This window comes from Schistocerca gregaria, chromosome 1, assembly GCF_023897955.1.
Source record: "Schistocerca gregaria isolate iqSchGreg1 chromosome 1, iqSchGreg1.2, whole genome shotgun sequence".
Classification (NCBI taxonomy): domain Eukaryota; kingdom Metazoa; phylum Arthropoda; class Insecta; order Orthoptera; family Acrididae; genus Schistocerca; species Schistocerca gregaria.
Genome location: NC_064920.1, coordinates 352,411,826 through 352,435,811, shown reverse-complemented (window position 1 = coordinate 352,435,811; position 23,986 = coordinate 352,411,826). Strand labels below are relative to the sequence as shown.

Sequence of the window (23,986 nt, the reverse complement as noted above, 5' to 3'; positions counted from 1 at the left end):
TTAGAGGGTCTCGGGAAAACACGAGAAGGGCTACAGTCACAAAGGGTGCAGGCTGAACACAGGAAGAACTTAGATACTGGAATCATTGGTATAACAGTTGTAAATCATCGTAGCTGTGTTGGGAAAATACCAGAGCTACAAGCAATAATAGAAAGCACTGATGCTCAAATCGTTACAGGCACTGAAAGCTGGCTAAAGCCAGAGATAAGCTCAGCCAAAATTTTTGCAAAGAACCTAATGGTGTTTTGGAAGGATAGGCTAAACACAGTTGGCGGTGATGTGTTTGTTGCTGTTAGAAGTAGTTTATCTTGTTGCGAAATTGAAGTAGATAGTTCCTGTGAGTTAGTATGGCCAGAAGACATTGTTTGCAACTGGAATAAAATAATAATTGGATCATTTTACCGACCTTCCAATTCAGATGATACAGTTGTTGGAAGGTTCAAAGAAAACTTGAGTTTGATTTCAAAAACGTACCCGACTCGTATGCTTACAGTTGGTGGTGACTTTAATTTACCCTAAATATTTTGGCAAAAATACTTGTTTAAATCCAGAGGTATGCATAAAACATCATCCAAAATTATGCTAAATGCATTCTCTGAAAATTATTTTGAGCAGTTAGTTCATGAGCCCATGCAAGTAGTAAACGGCTGTGAAAATGCACTTGACCTCTTAGCAACAAATAATCCTTAGTTAATAATGAAGATCAAAACGGTTACAGGAATTAGTAAACACAAGGTTGTCATAGTGAGATTAAATACTGTAAACCCCAAATCCTCCATAAATAAGCAAAAATATACCTATTTTAAAAAAGGAGATAAAAATTCGCTTGACGCCTTTCTGAGAGACAATCTCCACTCCTTCCAAATTAATAATATAAGTGTAGCGCAGATGAGGCTTCAATTCAAAGAAATAGTATCAGCATCAATTGAGAGACTTATACTAAATAAATTAAAAAACGATGGAGCTGATCCTCCTTGGTATACAAAACAGGTCAGAACACTGTTGCAGAAACAATGAAACAAACATGCCAAATTTAAACAGATGCAAACTCCCCAAGATTGTCGATCTTTTACAGAAGCTCGAAATTTAACGTGGACTTCAGTGCGAGATGCTTATAATAGTTTCTGCAGTGAATACCTGGCAGAAAATCCAAAGAGATTCTGGTCATCAGCAATAAGAAACAATCAATGCCTTCTCTGCACAGTAAGAATGGAGATACTACCATTGACAGTGCTACCAAAGCAGAGTTACTAAACACAGCCTTCCAAAATGCCTTCACAAAAGAAGACGAAATACATATTCCAGAATTTGAACCAAGAACAGCTGCCAACATGAGTAAAGTAGAAGTAAATATCCTCAGAGTAGTGAAACAACTTAAATCACTAAATAAAAGCAAGTTTTCTGGTCCAGAATGTATACCAATTAGGTTCCTTTCGGAGTATGCTGAAGCATTAGCTCCATACTTAACAATCATTTACAACTGTTTTCTTGATGAAAGATCCATACTGAAAGACTGGAAAGTTGCACAGGTCGCACCAATATTCAAGAAAGGTAGTAGGAGGAATCCACTGTACTAAATACCGTATCATTAACATTGGTATGCAGCAGGATTTTGGAACATATATTGTGTTCGAGCATTATGAATTACCTCGAATAAAATGGTCTATTGACACATAGTCAACATGGATTTAGAAAACATCATTCTTCTGGAAAACAACTATCTCTTTATTCGCATGAAGTGTTGAGTGATATTGATGAGGGGTTTCAGATGGATTCCATATTTCTGGATTTCTGGAAGGCTTTTGACGTTGTACCACGTAGGCAGCTTTTAGTGAAATTGCGTGCTTATATAATATTGTCTTAGTTATGTGACTGGATTTGTGATTTCCTGTCAGAGAAAGTAGTTGATGGAAAGTCATTGAGAGAAACAGAAGTGATTTCTTGTGTTCCCCAAGGTAGTATTATGGCTTTTTGCTGTTCCTTATCTATATAAACGATTTGGGAGACAATCTGAGCAGGCATCTTAGATTTTTTGCAGATGACACTGTCATTTATCAACTAATAAAGTCATCAGAAGATCAAACCAAACTGCAAAATGATTTAGAAAAGATATCTGAATGGTGCAAAAATTGGCAGTTGACACTCATAAAATGTAACAGATCTACTAAGGAGACTGCGTACACTATGCTTGTCCATCCTCTTTTAGAATACTGGTGTATGGTGTGGGATCCTTACCAGATAGGATTGATGGAGTACATCGAAAAAGTTCAAAAAAGGGCAACTCGTTTTGTATTATCGCGAAATATGGGAGAGAATGCCACTGAAATGATACAGGATTGAGGATGGACATCATTAAAAAGAAGACGTTTTTAATTGCAATGGAATTTTCTCACAAAATTCCAATCACCAACATTCTCCTCTGAATGTGAAAATATTTTGTTGACACTAAAATGGTGAGAAATGATCACCATGATAAACTAACGGAAATCAGAGCTCGTTAAGAAAGATATAGGTGCTCATTCTTTCTGCGCGCTATACGAAATTGGTATAATAGAGAATTGTGAAGGTGGTTCAATGAACGTTCTGCCAGGCACTAAAATGTGATTTGCAAAGTATCCATGTACATGTAGGTGCAGAAGATGGCAGTTCAAATCTCTGTTTGGCAATTCAGTCTTAGGTTATTTGTGACCAGGATGAGATCACCAGTGCCACATTCCTATCCCATGTGCCTTCTGCCTCTTTTTCCTACCTGTCAACCCCCTTCCCCAACCCTCCATCCTAGCTCTCAGCCACCCTTTGTTAACTCACTGACCTACCAGTCCTGTTCCTCAGTAAAGGTCTTCTTTTCAAAATCTAATCATAGAGTGATTAAAGATTTTGAGGTAATCACTCATCTCTCTCTGTCTGTCCAGCTCCTCATCCCCATCTCTTTCTGTCTCCTCTACCCCCCCGTCTATATCAAACTCTTCCTCCCCCCCTCCCCATCTTTCCATTGCCTCCTCACCCTTCTCACTGCACTTCCATCTCCTCCTATCCCTCTAGCCATCTCATCTTCAAACTCTCTGTGCCCATCTCCTCCTCCCCCTCTCCATCCATCTCCTCCTCCTCCTCCTCCTCCTCCTCCTCCTCCTCCTCCTCCTCCTCACTGTACACCCTCTCCTTCCCCTCTCTCTGACCAGCTCCTCCTCCTCTCTCTCTCTCTCTATTCATCTTGTCCTCCCCCTCTCTGTGTTGTCCATGTCCTCCTTCCCATCTTCCTTTTTCTCCTGCCCACTACCTATCAATGTCTTCCACCATCTTCCTACAGCTGCCTATCCTTCTCCTCTCTCTGTCAATTTCCTCTTCCCATCTCCCCCCCTCCTCTTACTTTTCTGCCCACCAACTACCCCTCTCCATTTTCCACTCTCTCTTTGTCCATGTCCTTCTGCCCTGTAGATATAAATCTCCTTCTCCCCTCTCTCTGACCATCTCCTCTTCCCTCCACTCTCTGTCTGTCACCTCTTCCTACTCTGTCTGTGATCCACTCCTACCCCTCTCTCTGTCCATCTCCCCTCTCTCCCACACTCTCTCAATCTCTTCCTCCCCTTCTCTTCATCCATCTCCTCCTCTACTTCTCTCTGACCATCTCATCCTCCATTTCCTTTGTACATTTGCCACTTCTCTCATCATACATCTCCTCGTCCCATCTCTCTGTCCCTCCCTCCCTAACCCGCTCTCTTTCTATCTCCTTCAACCCCCCCCCCCCCCCCCCCACCCAGTCTCTGGTCTCTGTTCACCTTTTTCTCTACCTCTCTCTAACCATCTTGTTGTCTCCTCACTGTGTCGAACCCCTTGTTCACCTCTCTCTGCCCATCCCATTCCCCTCTCTCTGACCATCCCCTCCTCCCTCTTTGTGTGTCCATCCACTCATCCCCCTCTCTGTAAATCCCCTCCTCCATACCTTTTCTCTGTGCATCACTTTCTCTTACACACTGTGTCCATCTCCTCCTACCCCTCTTCCTGTCCAACTCTACTTCCCTCTTTCTCTAACCACTTCCTCCTCCTCCTGTATCTATGCATCCCTTTTTCCCACTATCTCTCTGTCTATTCCTCCTTGACCTCTTTCTGACTGCCGCATCCTGCCTTTCTCTTTGTACATCTTCTTCTTCTCTCTTTGCACATATCCTCTTTCCCTTTCTCTCTGTCCATCCCCTCCTACTCCTCTCTCTGCCCATCTCTTCTTCATCCCTCTATGCCCATCCCCCCCTCTACCTCTCTCTGTCCACCTCATCCTGCCTTTCTCTCTGTACATCTCGTCATTCTCTCTCTGTACATATCCTGTTTCCGTCACTCTCTCCATCCTCTCCAGCCCCTCTCTCTATCTGTCCCCTGTCCCCCCTCCCTGTGTACATCTCCTCCTCCATCTACTACTCCCCTCTCTCTGATATTCTCCTCTTTCCCTTTGTCAATCTCTGCCTACCCCTCACTTTGTCCATCCATCCTCCCACTCTCTGTACATCTCCTCTGCCACCCTCTCTCTCTGCCCATCTCATAATTCCAACTCTATACGGCCACATTATTCTCCCCTTCTCTGTTTCTCTGTCTGATCTTCCCCCTCTCTCTGTCCATTTTCTCCTTCTCTCTCCATCATCTCATACTCTTCTCTCTGTTCATCTCCTTTTGCTCTCTATGTACATTCCCTCCTTCCCCTCTCTTTGTACATCTCCTCCTCTCTCCTCATCGTCTCATACTCTTCTCTCTGTTCATCTCATTTTGCTCTCTATGTACATTCCCTCCTTCCCCTCTCTTTGTACATCTCCTCCTCTCTCCTCTCCCTATCTGTCCATCACCTCCTATTCGCATATTTGTCCATCACCTCTTACTCATCTCTCTGTAGATCTCCTCCTCCTCCTTCTCCTTGTCCATCTCTTCTAATCCCCTCATTCTTCATCTCTACCTATCCCCTCTTTCTTCATCTCTTCATCTTCCCTTGATGTTTGTCCATTTCCTCTTCCTTCTCTCTCTGTGTCAGTCACATTCTCTCCCTATACATGTTCATCTTCTCCTCTTCCCTCTCTGTCCATTCCCTCCTCTTCCCTCGTAAGGACTGCCCATCTTTTCCTCCCTCTCTCTCTATGTCCATCTCAGACTCCCATCTCAATCTGTCCAACTTTTCCTTCTACCTCTCTGTATGTTCTTCCCCTCCAAACCTTTCCTGTGTCCATGACCCCTTTCCCCCTCTCACTATCTATGCCCTCCTCCCTCTTCACCCTGCTCAGCCATGCCCATCCGCATGTTTAATCACTGGAACGCATCCAATAGTACTCTCACAACTTACCCTTTGTGCAGGGCAGCCTAGATATCTGGGTTTACTAACATTTCTCACCTGCACCCCCATGCCTATGAGAGATAGGTGGTTCTTACTCCTGCAGTACTTCTTCCCAAATAATAAATACCATATATACTCGAATAATCCACGAATGTTTTTTCCCGAATTTTAGGACGAAAAACTGGGGTGCGCAGATTATTTGAAACATTGTTGGTACTGCTCCGTCCCCAATAATACATCCCATTATATTATTGCATTGTTGTGGCCTCAGTTTATGATGCATCAGTAGCACGTTTGGAGTGAAGTATTAACGTCTCCAAACTTGTTAATCATGGCTACAAGTTCTCGTTATTGCTCGTACAGAGCTAAAGAAAACGTGAAAATTATTGAAGAAGCCGAGAATATTGCAGCAGGAAGAAAGTACGATGTGAGTGAGAGTTGTATTCGCGACTGGTGAAAAAATAAAATGGAGCTTCAAGAAACTAATAGTAATTGCTGGGCATTTAGCGGCCAAAAAGTGAAGCATACGGACTTCGAGAAGGCTCTGCGATTATGTAGATGAGAAGTGACAATATGGATGTGCGGTGATGAGTGAAATGTGCCAACTTAAAGCAATGTCTTTAGCCAAAGAACTAGGCATTAGCAGTTTCAAAGCTAGCCGGGGCTGGCTATCAAGATTTTTCAGCTGAAATTAACCGAAACGGTTTACGATTCCGGAGAAAAACTACTATCACTCAGCAGATTCCAGGCGATTACGAGGAAAAAATAGTGTATTTTCAGCGTTATGTGATAAATCTGTGCCGTAAACAGTCCTATATATTATTGCAAATTGGTAATGTGGATCAAACGCCAGTCTATTTTGAGATGCCGCTCAACAACACAGTGAACAGGAAAGGAGAATCCAGCAACATCATACAAACTGGCGGCTGTGAGAAACAAAGATGTACAGTGATATTGTGTGTAACTGGTGATGGACAAAAGCTACCACCTTACGAGATATTTAAAAGCAAACCAATCTGAAAATATCAGTAAAAGGCATACCGGTATTAGTGAGAGCAAATCCGAAAGAGTGAATGGACAATGAACTTATAATTGACTGGGTGATACGTTTGGCAACGTAGTCCTGGTGCGTTGCTCAATTTATGCAACATGTTGGTCGTAGACAGCTTCCGCGGACATACAACTAAGGAAGTGCGAGACAAATTACAAAAAGTGAAAACTGACATGGTCACTATCCCTGGAGGCCTAACATCCATCCTACAACCACTAGATGTGTGTATAAATCGGCCATTAAGCTGCACTTAAACAGTGATACATGCAATGGATGGATGATGAAAACCATAAGTTCACACCTAGTGGAAAAATCAAGCGGCCGAATTTGTCGCAGATTTGTGAATGGGTGAAAAGTAGATGGGACTCCATTCTGCAACCACTGGTGGAAAATTCCTTCAAAAAATGGAGAATAACAAATTCACTGGATGGAACAGAGGACGATGCTCTATGGGAAGATGCAGGAAGACGACAATGATTCTCCCGCTAGTGATGACGATGAAAGTAATGAATAGAGTGGTAAGAGAGGAAATGTACCAGTATTGACTAAAATATTTTATTACACATACCGTATTAACAAATTCTTAAACAAGATAATTCACATTTCTTTTTTTGCTATTGTAGGTATGTGTAGACTCCCGGCTGGCAGTGATAATGTTCCCCGCCCGCCCGTCCATGTAATGGGCGAGCTGGCCAGCTGCACGCCGCTGGCCACCCGCCTGCCAGCTGGCCAAGTGCACGCCACTGAATTTGTTGAGTTTTAATGATGTATCAAACTGTACAGCAGTGTTGCTCCAAACCAGTAGTTATTATACATACTTTTGAACACATCATAACATTGGAACAATTTTTTTGTAAATAAAACAAATTAAAGCAAAAAATAAAATTTTTTTTCCTCTTCCTCAAAATTGGGGTGTGTGGATTATTTGAGGGGGCGGATTATTCGAGTATATACAGTAGTATGTGTACTGCTTTGGTTGAAATTGATCAAGTGGTTTGGGAGGAGATAAGGGAAAAAACAACACACACACATGCATGTGCCATTTTTTATATAGTTATATGATATGATAAAGTTCTGAAAAATATAATTTGAGCAAGAATTTGATGATTTCATTTATTCACAGTAAATGTCTTGTGATGAAACTGAGTGCCCATGGTGGGGGCCAAACCATAGTGCTTGTACAATATAATCATCTGGGTCAATGTAACAATGCAGGTATATATATGTGTGTATGGATACTCCATAGCTCAAAAGATAGATTTATTTGAAATTTAGCAACATTCTCATCTTGTTTACATGCCTATCAATAGCTCAGCACCTGAACTGTTCAGTGAGTAGTTACCTTTATTCCTTCTATTATTTATTTACATACATTACTTTGTACATGTGTCATTTCTTAGTAACAAAATCACATAAATTTTGCATATGCTTTTGGACATCTATAAAATGTTTATTATCTGTAGATAGATACACAAATAAGTGAAATAAACATCTTCTTGTTCAATTCCTCAATATTTCAGATTTAAAAGTGGTACAAAGATTTGCAACTTGCTTTAAATGTTCAGAAATAAAGAACTGTACACTTCACAAAATGAAGAAAATAGTTTCTTATGACTGTGGTATCAAGGAGACACAATTGTAATTGGTGAGCTCATATAAATACCTAGGTGTGACACTTTCTATTGATATGAAAATGAGCAATCACCTAGGCACAGTCAAAGGTAAAGCACATCGCAGAGTTCCATTTATTGATAGAATACTGGGGAAAGGTAATCAGTTTGCAAAAGAGATTGCTTACAAATCACTTTTGTGACTCATCCTAGAATATTGTGTTGAACTCACACCAAATAGGGCTAACAGGGGTATTGAATACAAAGGAGGACATCATGAATAGTCACAGGTTTATTTTTCCTGCAGGACAGTGTCACAGAGATGCTGAAGAAGTTAAAGTGGTAAACACTTGACTATTCCAAGAAAATCTACTTGCAAAACTTCGAGAATCAGCTTTAAATGATGATTCTTTGAATATTCTGCAACCCTCTACAGACCACTCCCATAGCAATTGTGAGGGCACAATTCACAGAGGCATTCAAACAGTCATTCTTCCTGCACTACATACATGAATGGAATTGGAAAAAACCCTTATAAGTACAATGGGATGCACCCTGTCCCAAGCAATTCACAATGAGTTGCAGAGTATCGATGCAGAAGTAGATGTAAATTTTTATCTGTGGCTGCAGTTCTAGGTTGTATTTTGTATGAAATGTTCAAGGGAGGTATTGCTGTATCTGGAGTCAGCTGTCTGTTTCTTAACTTTTGAAAATGAAGTGATAAACTTCTTATAAGCCTTAAACTTTGGACTGACTTTCATTGGCAACAAACTTTCCAAAACAAAGAATTTTATTGTGTCATCCATTAGAGCTTATTAATTTGAACAAATCTTAAAACAACACTACTTTAAAAGAGCATGTAAGTCAAACTGTACTGCTGATCAAGTTAACACCTGCCTTATATTATTACAGAATAAAATGAAAAGAAAATTTCATTGACATTGAAGCCACTTCTGTATCTGTCTATGGCATTTTTTCTTTGCCCCAGAGCAGTGTGATAGGATTGCTGTTATTTCCTATATACATAAATAATCTGACAGGCAAGATGATCAGCAACCTGTGACTGTTCACTGATGATGCTGTGGTATATGGGAAGGTGTATCATTAAATGACAGTCAAAGGATACATGATGTCTTGGACAAAATTTCTAGTTGGTGTGATGAATGGAAGTTAGATCTGAATTTAGAAAAATATAAATTAACATAGGTGAGTGGGAAATTAAAAACCCATAAAGTTTGAGTACAGCATTAGCAATGTGCTACTTGACACAGTAATATGGATTAAGTATCTAGACATAACATTGCAAAGTGATATGAAATGGAATGAGCATGTAAGAATTGTAGTAGGTAAGGTGAATGGTCGAGTTCAGTTTATTGGAAGACTTTTAGAAAAGGGTGGTTCATCTGTAAAGGGAGACCACATAGGACACTAGTATGTCGCTTTCTTGAGTACTGCTTGAGTTCTTGGGATTCACACCAAGTCATATTAAGAGACAGACACTGAAGTAATTCAGAGACAGTCTGTTATGTTAGTTACCTGTAGGTTCAAGCAGTATGCAGATAGTATGAAGATTCTTAGGAAGCTTAAATGGGAATCACTGGACATAAGGCAATGTTCTTTTCAAGGAACACTATTGAGAACAACATCTGAAGCTGACTGCAGTATGATTCTCATACCACCAATGTACATTTTGGGTAAGAACCATGAAGAGAATATGCGAGAAATTAGGGCTGGTTCATAGGCCTATAGATAGTCGTTTTTCCCTTGCTCTTTTTATGAGTGGAGCAGGAAGGGAAATGACTAGTAGTGGCACAGGGTACCCTCTACCATGCACTGTGTGGTGGATTGTGGAGTATGTATGTGGATGTAGATACTGCTAGTGGTTGTGTTTCCTCATTCCATATTTTATTTTCCATCCACATTTTTTAAAATTATTGTCATAAGATTCCTTCTTATCTTTGATCTGCAGTGTCTTACTGTATTTATTGAACTAGTTTGTTTTGGCTTTCTTAAGTGAATATTTTTTCACAGGAAATGACTGTGAAAGGATTAGAGCCAGAATTGAATCGTATGTCAGAACAACATGAAAAAGAGCTGTCAGATCTTCGTGCACAGCATGAGAAGGAAATGTATAAAGCCCAGCAGGATGCTGCCCAGCAGCTCAGAGAGCACACCCAGCTGCTTCAAGAAGAATCAAGGAGACGTCAGTTGGAAGAAACAGCACATGAAGCTGCTAGAATAAAGGCCAGGTGGGCTACGGTTGCAAAATGAGATATCCTCTTAAAGAAGAAAGTTAAATTATAGGAGCACACAAAATATATTAAACATGAAAACATTTAACTATACAGATGACCAGAAAAAATATAGAATGCTTCATGGAATTTAACTAAAACTTTCCCCATTATCATTGTTTTTGAAAGGATCTTGAGCAGAATTTCTTTCTATTTCTTATTGTTAGATCAGTTTTAATTAAATTTAGAAATGCCAGCTCCCTCAGAAGGATGAGACAATAATGTTTGAGCATCTTCCAGGCTAGTACATCATGCATGACACAATCACCTGGATCACATCATGCTAGGTGATGAAGATCTGAGATATATTTAAATGTGATGCCATAAACAGAACTGCCCACATCAATCATATACTAAATACAAATAGGTGGATTGTGAAAATGGATAAAGTCCAAAACTACTCCACAAGTAAATACATAGCAGTTTTAGTAACAAATATATAAAAAATGTCTTTTCTTCAAGAAAATAAAAATAAATAAATAAATAAAAAAGTAATTTACTTGCAGAAAGTCATGGGCTCAATACAGGATCTTTCTATTTGTCCAATTTCATCTAGCCTGCTTCTATATTAGAACAGGTAACTTCCCACCAAAGTGAAGAAATTGGTGCAACAGAGAAGTATTGTACTGTACTGTGATTCAAGAAAAGATCATTTCAATCTCAGCTTGGTTAGCATGATTAAAACTTTTTGTCACTTCTTTAAATCACTATAGATTAACATGGAATCATTTGTTCAATGAACAAAGAGATGTTTACTTGGACAAAGTAATTATTTGTGAACAAACTATCTAACTTAGAAAAAAACCAAAAACAGCAATAGAAAGCTGAGGAAAGTTATGTATTAATGAATGTATGATATGTGTATGTAACATTAAGTTTAAATAAAATAGAAACTTCCACAAGGGAAAAATATATTAAAAACAAAGATTCCAAGACTTACCAAGCGGGAAAGCGCCAGTAGACAGGCACAATAAAATAACACATAAACACACACACAAAATTTCTAGCTTTCGCTACCAACGGTTGCTTCTTCAGGAAAGAGGGAAGGAAAAGGAAAGATGAAAGGATGTGGGTTTTAAGGGAGAAGGTAAGGAATCATTCCAATCCCGGGAGCGGAAAGACTTACCTTAGGGGGAAAAAAGGATAGATATATACTCGCGCGCGCACACACACACACACACACACACACACACACACACACACACACACATACATATCCATCCATACATATACAGACACAAGCAGACAAGCCTTAGAACGAAGAGGTAAAATTGAATGCTGCAGGTAGAAATGCATGATACACACTATTCTGTCCAGTACATTTATTAACTACTGGTTTTCATCATGGACCATCTTCACATTGAAAAAATATCTATTTTCAGAACTTCACATGTAATGTTATTTAATCAGGAAAGTATATGCAATTGCTGACTTGAAAACATAAGAAAATTGAGCTTAACACCATAATACAGGCTTAAACAAGAAGAACCAATGGAGGAAACATGAAAACATGTAAGAGTAGTAAGTGCGCAGTGGGGAAAGATAAACACTGCCTACAGGAAAATTAAGAGGCTTTTGAAGGAAAGAGATGTAGCTGTGTGAATATCAAGAGTTCAGATGGAAAACCAGTACTAAACAAAGAAGGGAAAGCTGAAAGGTGATGGATGAGAGAAATGAACTTGAAGGCAATGTACAGAAATGGAAGAAGAAATAGACAAAGAAGGCAGGGAAGATATACTGCAAGAAGAATATGACAGAGCACTGAAAGACCTAAGTTGAAACAAACCCCTGGAGTAGCCACCATTTCCTCAGAACTGCTGATATCCTTTGGAGAACCAGCCATGACAAAAATTTTCCCCACATGGTGCACGGGGTATATAAGGCAGGGGCAATAGCCTCAGACTTCAAGAAAAATGTAAGGATTCCAAAGAAAGCAGGTGGTAACAAGTATGAACATTACTGAACTATCAGCTTAATAAGAGATGTCTGCAAAATACTGACACACATTATTTGCAGGAGAATGGAAAAGCTGCTAGAATTTGACCTCGGGAAGCATCACTTTGGGTTACAGAGAAAGGTTAGAACAAACAAGCCAATACTGTGACCCTAAGTTATCTTAGAAGATATGTTAAGGAAAATCAGTCCTACATTTATAGCATTTGCAGAGGAGAAAACTTTTGACAGTAACAACTGGAATACACTCAAATTTCTGAAGGTAGCAGAGGTAAAATACAGAGAGTAAAAGGTTATTTACAACTTGTACAGAAACCAGATGGCAGTTATAAAGAGTTGAAGGGCATGAAGGGAAGCAGTAGCTGAGAAGGGAGAGGGACAGGGTTGTAGCTTATTCCCAATGTTTTTTAATCTGTATAGGAAGAAAAATTTGGAGAAGGAATTATAGTTCAGAAAAAGTAAAAACTGAGTTCTGCTGAATGGAATAGACAGTGTCTTGAAAGGAGAATATGAGATGAACACTAACAAAAGAAAAATGAGGGGAATGGAATGTAGACTAATTATATCAGGTGAAGCTGAAAGACTTACATTAGGAAATGATCCACTAAAAGTAGTAGACAATTTTTCACTATTTGGGCAGTAAAATAACATATGATGGCAACAATAGAGAGGATATAAAACGTAGAATGGCAATGGCAATAGAAGTGTTTCTGAAAAGGATAACTATGTTAACTTTAAATACAAATTTAAGTGTAAGGATGTCTTTTCTGAAGGCATTTAACTTGAATGTAGCCTTTTATGGAAGCAGAATGTGGATGATTAGCAGTTCAAACAAGAAGGGAAATGTAGTGCTGCAGAGAAATGCTGAAGCTTAGGAGGTAGTGAACAGAAATAAAAATAAATTTGTGGCATAATTAGGCTAAAAGAAGGGATCAGTTGATAACGCACATTCTGAGCCATCAAGGAATCATCAGTTTAGCATTGGAGGGAAATACGGTAGGAGGGGAGAACAGTTAAGCAGGTTGAAATATGGAGATGAAGCGGCATACAAAGGATAGATTAGGGTGGAGAGTTGCTAGAGACAATAACAGCATATCATACTATGCAGTTTACACTTTTCTCCGATTCTGTTTGTCAGAATCAATTTACAGAATGTTTTTGTCTCCAATGCAGCAACATCCCACCATATTTGGGAAGAATTATATTCATCTGTTTCTTACTCTATTGTTCTATTAAGTTTTCAGCCCAAAAATCTACTGTCTTTTAATGAGCTCGTAATCTATATCAAGGAAGTGAGAAATGCTCAAATTCTTCACAGCAAAAGGAAACTAAAAATGGCTGACAATGTAAACTGACTCACGCAGATAAAAAGTTTACAGTTGGTTATTTTTGAAGAGTTAAAAATTTGTCACACGAAATGTGAGAGGTTTATGTGTTAAAGAACCTGCTAAGACCCATTAAAACATTATAGGTGCTCATTTTGATTCAGTGTCACTGGATTGTTACCACTAAGGGTTGACAGCACCACCAGATGTGTCTGAGAATAGTTTTACCAGTATCTTTCAAAAAACTGGTAAGTGTTTCTTTTTAAGGAATAATATTGAATACCACTGACTATCAGAAAAGTGGTTGATGTGTGATGTCAGTCTCACAGTTTTGCTACTGAACAGTTATATTCATAAAGAATTAGATCTTTAGATAAAAGTACAGCTTTTATTTAACACTATTCCTGAAGACTTCAATTTAAGCACATGATAAAGAGTGAACCTTGTAGCCAGTAACAGAATAGATCAAATGATAGATAACCAAATTACATAAAACCAGTTATTGGAAATTATGTAAACATAACAGCTCATGAAACAGTCTCTTTGATATGTCTGTTATGAGAAACCATTTCTAAGTCTCTGAAGCTTTTTGGTCTTTTTTCCCCTAGCTGTTTTATGATTGAAAGTGAATATCATCCTATCTTATACTCATATGCAGCCCTGAATAACAACTTACTTTTGTGTAGTAACCTCTTTAGGGAAGAATTTACTGAACTGATGGTAGTTGTCCAACAGATATCTAAATCTGTAATGAGTATCTTTTCATGAAGACTTCTTGCTTTTTGAACATCACACAAATTAGCATGGATTGATCTGGAGACTTTACAGAATATTTGCATAGCCATTAACTAAAAAAACAAGGGAATTAATAATTTCCATATTCATCAAAACACTCATCATGTGTGTGATATAACATAGAGATCCAAAATATTTCTTTCCTCTTGATGTGAACAGGAAAATCTGGGCAACTTGTGTGTAGCTAGAGACAGTTTTCATGTCTAATTAAGAAAAGTGCTCTTTGGAATGTTTAATCCATGATTGTAATAAAAAATAACAGAATGTGATACAAATTGAAACTTTGTGGTAGATTAAAACAGTGTCATACCAGAACCTTTTACAGGCAATGCTCATCCTAAGTAAGCTATTCTGAGATGACTCACAACCTACTCTCACAGCTTCATCAAATGCCAGTACTTTTCTTCTACTTTCCAGACTTCATGGAAGCTCTCTTTCCTCCTTAACTGGATTCAAATTGATGGAAGAAAGGAAATTGCAGAGAGAAGGCTTAGCTACAGCCTATGAAAGTTTTCTAGGTGTGTGTCACAGTCTGGAGCACAGTCCTAATCAGCCAGGAAGTTTCAGTATACCACATATTTCACTACATGGTGAAACATGGTGAAATATTCATTGTGAGAGTAATTAATACACTTTGTTGCAGATAGCCTATGCTAGCATTATTGGCATGGTTGGAATCTCTATGAAAAATGGCATTGGCAGCTACAGCTTTGCACAAGCATGTGTACTCCCCCTAACCTTTACACACACACACACACACACACACACACACACACACACACACACACACATACACACCAGTGTGAGAGACTTGTACACTCTATAGTGGCAATGTTAAAATAATTGATGACTTCCGATGAGTAAATTGTCTTGAGTGCAGTGTATTGTCACCTAAACTTTTATTGCATAATTAATGCTTTTTTGGTAGGTATGAAAAACAACTTGAAGAGCTGGAAGAATTGCAACAACAACAAAGAAACAAATTACTTGCAGAGTTTTCCATGGAGAAGGAATGTTTTACCAAAGAAAGAAAGAAACATATGGACGAGTTGAGAAAGCTTAAAGAGAGCCTAAATTCAGAAAAACTGGAAGAAATAAAGCAGCTAGAATGCAAATGGAGTGAATCTGTAAAACAGCTAGAAATAAAGCATCAGGTTGGCAGTAAAACTATAATTTTCAATATGTAACCTTTTCTTTGCCAAATTATAACACTCGTCCTCAAATTTCCAGACAGAACTGCAAATAGTGAGAGAAACATTGGAAATGCAGAAGGCTGCATGGATGCATGACTGTGAAAAGACGCAGAAATTGTATCTTCTGGAAAAGGAAACAGAGATAAGAGAAGAATATAAGAGAAACCGAGATAGAGAAATTGAAAAAGCAATTGAAAAACTGGAAGAAGACTGTGAAAGAATGAAATCAGAAACTGAAAAAGCAGCAGAAGCAAAGGCATTGTATGTTACTTTAAATAACTATGTAAACGTTCATTAAACTTTCTAGAGCTTTGTCTGTTGTATTTCATTTCCATTTAAGAATGTATTATAATTGAAGAGATTAAAAAAATCTACTCACCAAGTAGCAGCACGGGAAAATACATATAAATGTTAAAGAAATGTGCAAGCTTTCAGAGCCAATGGCTCCTTCTGGCTGAAGGGTTGAAGGGGCAAGAAAGGTGTGAAGGAAAGGTACTGCCAAGGTTTAGGAAATCGGGAGAGTTTGGAAAAGTCACCCACCAACCTGGTCAAGGGAGGCTTACTGGACAGGAAGAGAAAGAAACATTGATTGGTAAGTCTTTCCAGAGATGGTGTTCTGGGGAATTTTTCTGTAAATCCCTCCATTTCCTAAACCTTACAAGTCCTTTTCCTTCATCCCTCTTCCTTCCATTTTAATCTTTGTGCCAGATGAAGGACCCACTGTCTTGAAAAGCTTGCACATTTCTTTAATCTTTGTATGTATTTTCTCCTGCCACCATTTGGTGGCTAGATTTTTTATCTATCTAGTTATATTTTCAAAAATTGCATATTCTCACCGATAAAGCTACATTTCAGAGTATTTCTTGCATTGTATTTGATTCAAGCCATAAGGAGTCACTCCAGTATTTTAATCAGTGACTAGGCATGGTAGTAAAACTACAGAATAACATTTGTAAGGAACCAGTCTGACTGTTGATAGGAATCAGAAGGTGCAGTTCATTTAACAGATTGCATACTACTTAACTCTGCAAACCAATTTTTTGTCTATGTATCATCTGCAATTCCTGCTCCTTCTTGTTGAGTTAGTGGTGTGATATTTTCTGTTTATGAAAGTTTAAGACATGTGATAATCTATAGGCTATCTTATTGATAACTGTTTTGAATTTTTTTTAATATGTCATTTTTTATGTAATGTAATTAGCTCTTCAGTGCTTGATGTTCAATGACCTGTCTTCAAAACAGATATTTATCATTTATTTTTTGTAAGTTGCATCTAATCCCTCATCCACATCTAGAGTTATAAAATATTACTTATCTCTCTATTTCTTTGGTGCACTTATTGTCTTCTGTGGGATATGATGCTGATTTTGGATCCTATTTCTGATACAAAGAAACATTAATTGGTGAATTATCATGTTATTCAAGTGGCTTCCAATGATTACTGAAAGAAATAAAGTTTCTAAACTTTGAGACAATTGTATTCACTAATATTTACTCACAGTGATCTATTAAGAATAGATACTTCTGTCTTCTGCAGTATTATAAAAACACATTAGCTCCATGTAGAATAGCTCTGTCATTGAGACTGTCTATTTCATATTGTTCCCACCAATACTGTCTGTTTCACATCACATTTCTGCCAAAACTGTGCACAACAAAGAAAACCTGAAATATCCTATAAAATCAAAGAGTTACAGATTCCAATACATGTGTGGATAAAGAGCACAAATATCATCTCATTCTTCCATTTTATACCACAACACATATTGGAAATGCATGTTAGGACCCTTCTTATAAATGACAATTGTTGGTGAAAAGTGCTTACTGTATATATGAAAGAGAGGGAGAGAGAGAGAGAAGTGCGTGCAAAAGGCACCATTGTGAGGGCAGGGGGGGGGGGGGGGGGGGCATACATAGAAACTTAACTCAATTTTTTTCCATTTCTGTCAGTCAGAATACAAGTTCTTCTGGCTTCAGTTGAGAACAACCTAGCAATCTGAAAATCAAGTTTGTATCAAATCATCCACCAGTTTAGTGAAGCATGTAATAGACAAAGGATGAATGCAGCTGACATGTATGCAAAACACTAACACAATACAGAGCTTCAGCAAACAAATCAAATTAAATGTCCAAGAGCACTACATGCTTGCTTTAAATAGAAGTTGACTGCAACAGGATGAAAGCAGTCTACTCTGTGAGATACATAACCAAATGAAAGTTCCCTACAGGCTCTACAGATTAAAACTGTGTGCTGGACCAGGACTTAGACTTTACCACTTGACACTTGTCTGCATGGACAATGCTCTTACTCACAGGACTCCCCAGGTATGCATCACAATCCAGCTGAAAGCACCAGTATGCCAGCACCTCTCTCCTACTTTCTATATTAGTTACATTGCATGAGAAATATTTTATCCAGTTTTTATTGTTGGAGAGAACTGGAAAGAATGATTACAAAATAGTGGTTGTGCTATGTGAAGTGGAATAAGTGCTGTTTCCTAAGGAAATGTCATCTTAAATTTTAGGAGACTTAAGGAGCAGTATGAAGCTGATGTTAGAGAACTTGAAACTGTGATTTCAACTCTGAGAAGTAAGTATGATGATATAAAAGAGAAGCTTAATGAGAGAGAAGGTGAGCTTGCCCACCTTAACACAAGCATCAGACAACTGCAAAAAGAGCTTTCAGAATCTCAAAAGGTAAGCAAATGTTTTTGATGTTGTTGAGCAACAGTTATACAATAATTTTTAAATAAATACACCACCATTTGATTGCATTGTTGTTTATTTAATTACGACTCAGGTTTCAGCCTTTTAAGCCATTTTCAAGTGACTGAGTTTATGTCATTAACATATACTGCAGAACATCAAACTCAAAACTGGCCATAAATTAAAAAAATATATTTTTCTTGATTTATAATTATTATAATTATATTTATAATTATTTGATTATATAATATTTATAATTATATAGTATTTATAAAATTATTTATTAATTATTCAATATTTATAATTATATTTTTCTTAATTTATGGCCTATTTTGAGATTGATGTTATGAAATGTTTCTTAATGAGATAAACTCAGTCACTTGAACATGGCATAAAAGGTTGAAACCTGGGTTGGAATTAAATAAACAACAATACAGTCAAATGGTGGTGTGCTCATTTTAAAAGGTCCATGTATTCAGGTAAACAGAATTATACGTGCTGTGTGCACAACTAATCAAACTATGAATTTTCAAGAAGCTCTTAGCCAGTTGTGTTCTTACAGGAAAGAAGTTACTTGTGGGAGGGGACTGGGGTTGGATGTTCATTCTGTTAATAATCATTTGGTGATGTTCTGTTTTGGATGGTAGGAAAGATATAAGCTCAAATGACTTTACTCATGTGACTGCATCAAATCTTCAGTTGTTATCATCCTAATATCTGACAGCAAACTCTTATCAAGCTGCAGTAGTGTAATTTTGTAAGAACTAAATTACTCACTGAGGTGGTGTGGGAATTGTGCTATCTAAACAAAAATAGTGAAGCCCAAGAAAGGGAAGAGGAAATGAAATGAAACTTCAAGAGTTGAGAAGGTATGTGATGTTATTTCAGTGATTACAAAAACAAGTCAGATTTACAAAAAACTTGGAAGTATGAGCCCACCTGTCAATGTGAACCTGCACCTGCTCTAGTCTGATTGGATGCACCGATTTGGTTGACAATGGTGTCACAAAGCTATTTTACCCTTTCCTGAGGCTTGCTGGTCTACAACTGTTGTAACTGGTCCTTGATAACTTGCGTATTGGCACCAGGATAGAATTGCTGTCTGAGCTGAGCTGGCTCTACACATGTTCTATCAGGCAGATCTGGGAATCTTGATAGCCACAGGGGTGCCTCACACAGACCATTTACATTGTCCCATTATACAATGACACCATAACAATTTCACATGATAGGTAACACATGCAGATATGGGATGTCAGTGATGTACCACTGTGCCATCAGAGTTTCCTCAGTCACTACCAGTCAGGTCATACTCGGTGGCTCCCCACACCATTGTTCTTTCCAAAAACATTGGAAGAATGGGACCTTTCCCCAGGATGACCCCATACTAACCTCTGATGGCCATCCAGAGTAGTTTAGAACTGTGATTCTTCAATAAACACAATGTGATGCCATTCATCAACTGTCCACGCTTCCCAGTCATGACACCACTATAAACACACCATTTTGTGTTGTGGTGTTAATGGCAGCCTACACATGGAACAATAATTCTCAAATTACACTGCTGTTAGTTTTCAACTAAAATGTGGGATGACACAAAATACTTGTTCTCAGAAGGCACATGCAGATATGAAGATGTAATGATATGCTTGGTGCACAATATAGCAAACCTCTCATTGTGATGTTCAAATATGGTTGACTGGAATATTGACAACAAATCTGCATATTTATGTTCCCGTGTAGTCCAGTATCGGGCCACTGTCACATCCAAATGCCCCAAAAATGTGGATATTACACAATTAGTCCAACTGCTCAAATGGAGATCCACCATGAGGCCCCTTTGAAACTCTGTGATATGCTGCAGACGTGGTCTCTACACAAGTATGCGACATCTCCATGTCCTTCACAGCGATCATTCAGTATCTTACTCTGTTGCCATCCCTTATGTATTCTACAAGGCCTGGTAACAATGCTAAACACAAACAACACTAACGCACTGTGGTGGCTGATCTGCCTGTCACAGGGTATTGTAACTCTAATCATTTACATGTCCATTTGCTGTGTACATGTACAAAGTTACAATGGTGTCTGACACTGTGTTCTGCTTGCTTCAGTTACTTTGTCAGGCAGTGCATATAAGTTCATTTATTAATGAGATGTTTCTTATAATGAATACAACTGAAAATGAAGCAAAATATTTTATTTTAAAACGGATATTCCACTAATTAACAATCATACTATTGTGACATTAAGCAGCAATAGAAATCATGTAGTTTGAGAAGCAGTGTGTCATGTAATGATTTTATTAGATTTTGTAATGAATTAATTACAAAATTTTTCCCAGAAACTGATAAAAATGAAAATAGACAAAGCTGAAATTGCATACCAGTGCCATGCAACAACATGAAATCTGATTCGGAGCACTATGCACCATGAAGGGAAAGTATTTATTTCTTTCTGATTCATTGAAATATCAAACAGAAACAATTAACCATATTAAATAATTAGAAGTGAACATTGCTGCAGAACTTCACTGAAAGGAACACTATAAAATGTAATGGTATATGCACATATAAATGTAAAATGACATACTTTGTCAGTCCAAAAAATTCTGGATTAATAAAAAGTGGATAAAAGTTAAGATGATGGTTTTAATGCTTCACATGTTCTACATACAAATGAGTATGTCCTCCAGAAGAATGTTGTGTGCATTAGTGCACATAAGATCCTGGTAATCTCATTAGATTTTTGCTATTGTGCTATTATTCTTCTCATAGCTGCAGGACACACACACACACACACACACACACACACACACACACACACACACACACACACACACACCAATACTTTCCTCCACAGCAAATCCCTACTGTATAGTCATTGTGAAAATAGACTGATGGTGAAAAAATCAGGTACTGAAGTTGTAGTAATATTAAGTGAAGAACTTAGTGATTAAAAAGAATAAAAAGTGGAAGACTACTGGGAGGGACTCATATGATATGATGTTCAGTATTAACAACCAACAACTAGTAATGACAAACAGGAAGAGTAGATTCCCTCCCCTTTTTGAATAAGCAAAGAGCAAAAACAACAAACAGGATACATTTATTATGTCAAAATATTTTAATTTTTTCAAAAGAAAAGAGAGAAGTTTTGAGAAAGTATGTTTTATAAGGGCTTACAATATATGATCAGACCACTCAAATCAGTGAAACATCTGCATTGAAGAAACTTCTACACACTGATAGATTATCCATTCCCCAAAAGAAAAGCACACGGTGAATATCCAACAACTGCAGTTCATACAACTGTACAGTATTCTGAATTACAGTAAGGGTGTTATAGTTTCTACACACTGATAGATTATCCATTCCCCAAAAGAAAAGCACACGGTGAATATCCAACAACTGCAGTTCATACAACTGTATTCTGAATTACAGTAAGGGTGTTATAGTTTCTAAAAACATTATGGATATGAGTATATGGGAGAAGGATATTGTCACTGTAATTTAAAGCATTATGAGGAGGGTAAATGTGAAATTTTAAAAAATCTAATGTCTTTAATTCTCCCGTATCTGAATGTCTTAAATTCTCCAGTGTCTGATGAATATATTAATTCTTTTCTCATAAATAGTTACTTAAATAAGAGATTAAAAGCTACCTTTAAATGTTTCTTGTTGTTATAAACATAACACTAATTACATTAGTGTAGGTGTTAGTGTCCTGTGAAATAAGGTAAAACAGTGTAAAAGTATAAGATCTTATTGTGCCTACAATCATAATTTTATGCCTACATTTGTATGCGAGAACCACACAAAAAATTTCCTTTTCATTTGTTTCATTGTATCAAACATTACAATCAACCAGCCACGTATGGTAAGGGGTAGATATTGCTGCAGATTAATTAAAAAGGTAAGAGTTTTGTGAAAACTCTAGGTTATAGTTTCATTAGGGCAGCTGCAGTGGGAAAGAGAATGGAATTACCAATGCAGTTCTTCCATGGAATTGTAGGTTATGACAGAAAGACAGGAAAAAATCAAGGAACAGGAGGTGAAGATTTCTGCCCTTCTGACACAGTTAGGAAACGCAAAATTTAAAAATGACAGCTAAAAGGTGAAAAAGACAAGGGCGTTAGGAAAATATTTACCTTTGTGCAGTATTGGAAAATATTGCAGAGCATGCATGGTGATCACACACTCTGTAAGAACTATGCCCTGCCTTTTGTAATGTCCAGGGGATCAACATAAATCATGGTGACTTCAGTGTAATTAAAGTGGCATTTCTGTTCATCTCATTGGGTATGTCTTTCAGTTAGCTTCTTGTTCTGTACTGTAGCAGTTCTTTCTATGTATGGTCCATGTTTCGCTTAGCTATGATTCTTGGCACTGACATAATATGTGAAATTTACTTTCTTCCTTAAGTTTTGTACATCAGTGTTTTAGAGAAGTCACGTTTTTGTGGATTAAGTCCATGATTTTCAATCTTTTTGAGTTTAGGGCTCCCTGAACAACTTTGTTATTTCTATGGCTCCCCAGTGAGACACTTTGTAAAAATTGAACCTCAGTGCAACATCTGAGCTTGCTTCTGGTTACCCAACTTCCCAAATCTTGGCACCTTCATTTCATCCTCCACACAAAGCCTTGATGTGTACTTGGTTTTAATGACAGCCACTGTCTAAAACTGACTCTTGCAAAGATAGGTAGTTGAAAAAATAATTCATACCTTCAGTGATTTCTTGTTCAAGCTTGCAAGCTCTTTTCATACTGAATACCAAAATGTTGGCAATGTCATTTATGGCAACTTTGCTTTTAGTGAAGAATCTGATGAAAGCTCTATCAACACATCCTATTCTGCAGTATTGACCTCAGAAGAAGAATTATTAGTGATGGGATTTTGAACCCATTGAAACCTACCACAGTTTTCAGGAAAACTATTTTTTTAAATGAACATGAAGTTCAGATCAATGTCTTTCAATTATAGAAAAATATCTGCAGTAAGGCATATCTGATTGTTGTTTATAAAATCCTGGAACCATGTAAAGTAGTCCATTTTTCCTCTGTTGTCATTTTTCTCTTGCAAAGAAGAAGCTTCTTTTTGAAGGCCGAAAGAATAGTCGATAAGCTGTATGAAATGAGTTTCATTACCTGGGAAAGACTTATTCAGTGAATATAACTTCTCAAGTATATCATATAAGTGGACCTTTAAAAGGAAGTCAGTGTATAGAAAGTACTTAGCACTCATATGATTTTCTCCTTCCAGGTAAGAGCAGACTTCTCACCTAAGTTAAGAAATGTGCAATAAAATATTTCCTCAGAAAAACCAATGAATTATGCTATAAAATAAGGGAGATGTAAGTTTAGCCCCCACATCATGACACATTTGTCTAAAAATATAGTTTTCTGAAGATAAATTTTAATAATGTTCACCACATTTATGACAGTTTTAAGTACTTAGTTCAGGTCAACACTCAAATATCATGAAGTAAGTACTTCTCTATAGATAATGCAATGTGTCCGCATAATATCAGGAGCTTTGTCATGGATGAGTGCTTGTAGACCACTATAACATCCCGATATGGATCACACACCATCAGTACACATACCAACATAGTGAGGCCAGTTAATTTGAGTGTCTGTCATGAAGTTGTCCACCAGTTTGAACAAATTTATTTCCTTATAAAAAAGATCTTCCACCATTTCATTACTTTTTTCATATCACACATAGCAAATTAAATGAGCATCTCTTTTGCTG

The 23,986-nt window shown here is 37.6% G+C and overlaps 1 protein-coding gene across 2 annotated transcripts in view; it reads left to right on the top strand.

The window, feature by feature from the left end:
- LOC126345439 (centrosomal protein of 131 kDa) overlaps window positions 1-23,986 on the top strand; it is a 122,571-nt gene that overhangs the window by 78,710 nt on the left and 19,875 nt on the right. For both annotated transcript variants that reach the window (XM_050002103.1, XM_050002102.1), the window contains 4 exons: window positions 10,001-10,218; window positions 15,262-15,487; window positions 15,564-15,787; window positions 18,052-18,223. In XM_050002103.1, the coding sequence (XP_049858060.1) occupies window positions 10,001-10,218; window positions 15,262-15,487; window positions 15,564-15,787; window positions 18,052-18,223 (840 nt within the window). The remainder of the gene's footprint in view (window positions 1-10,000; window positions 10,219-15,261; window positions 15,488-15,563; window positions 15,788-18,051; window positions 18,224-23,986) is intronic.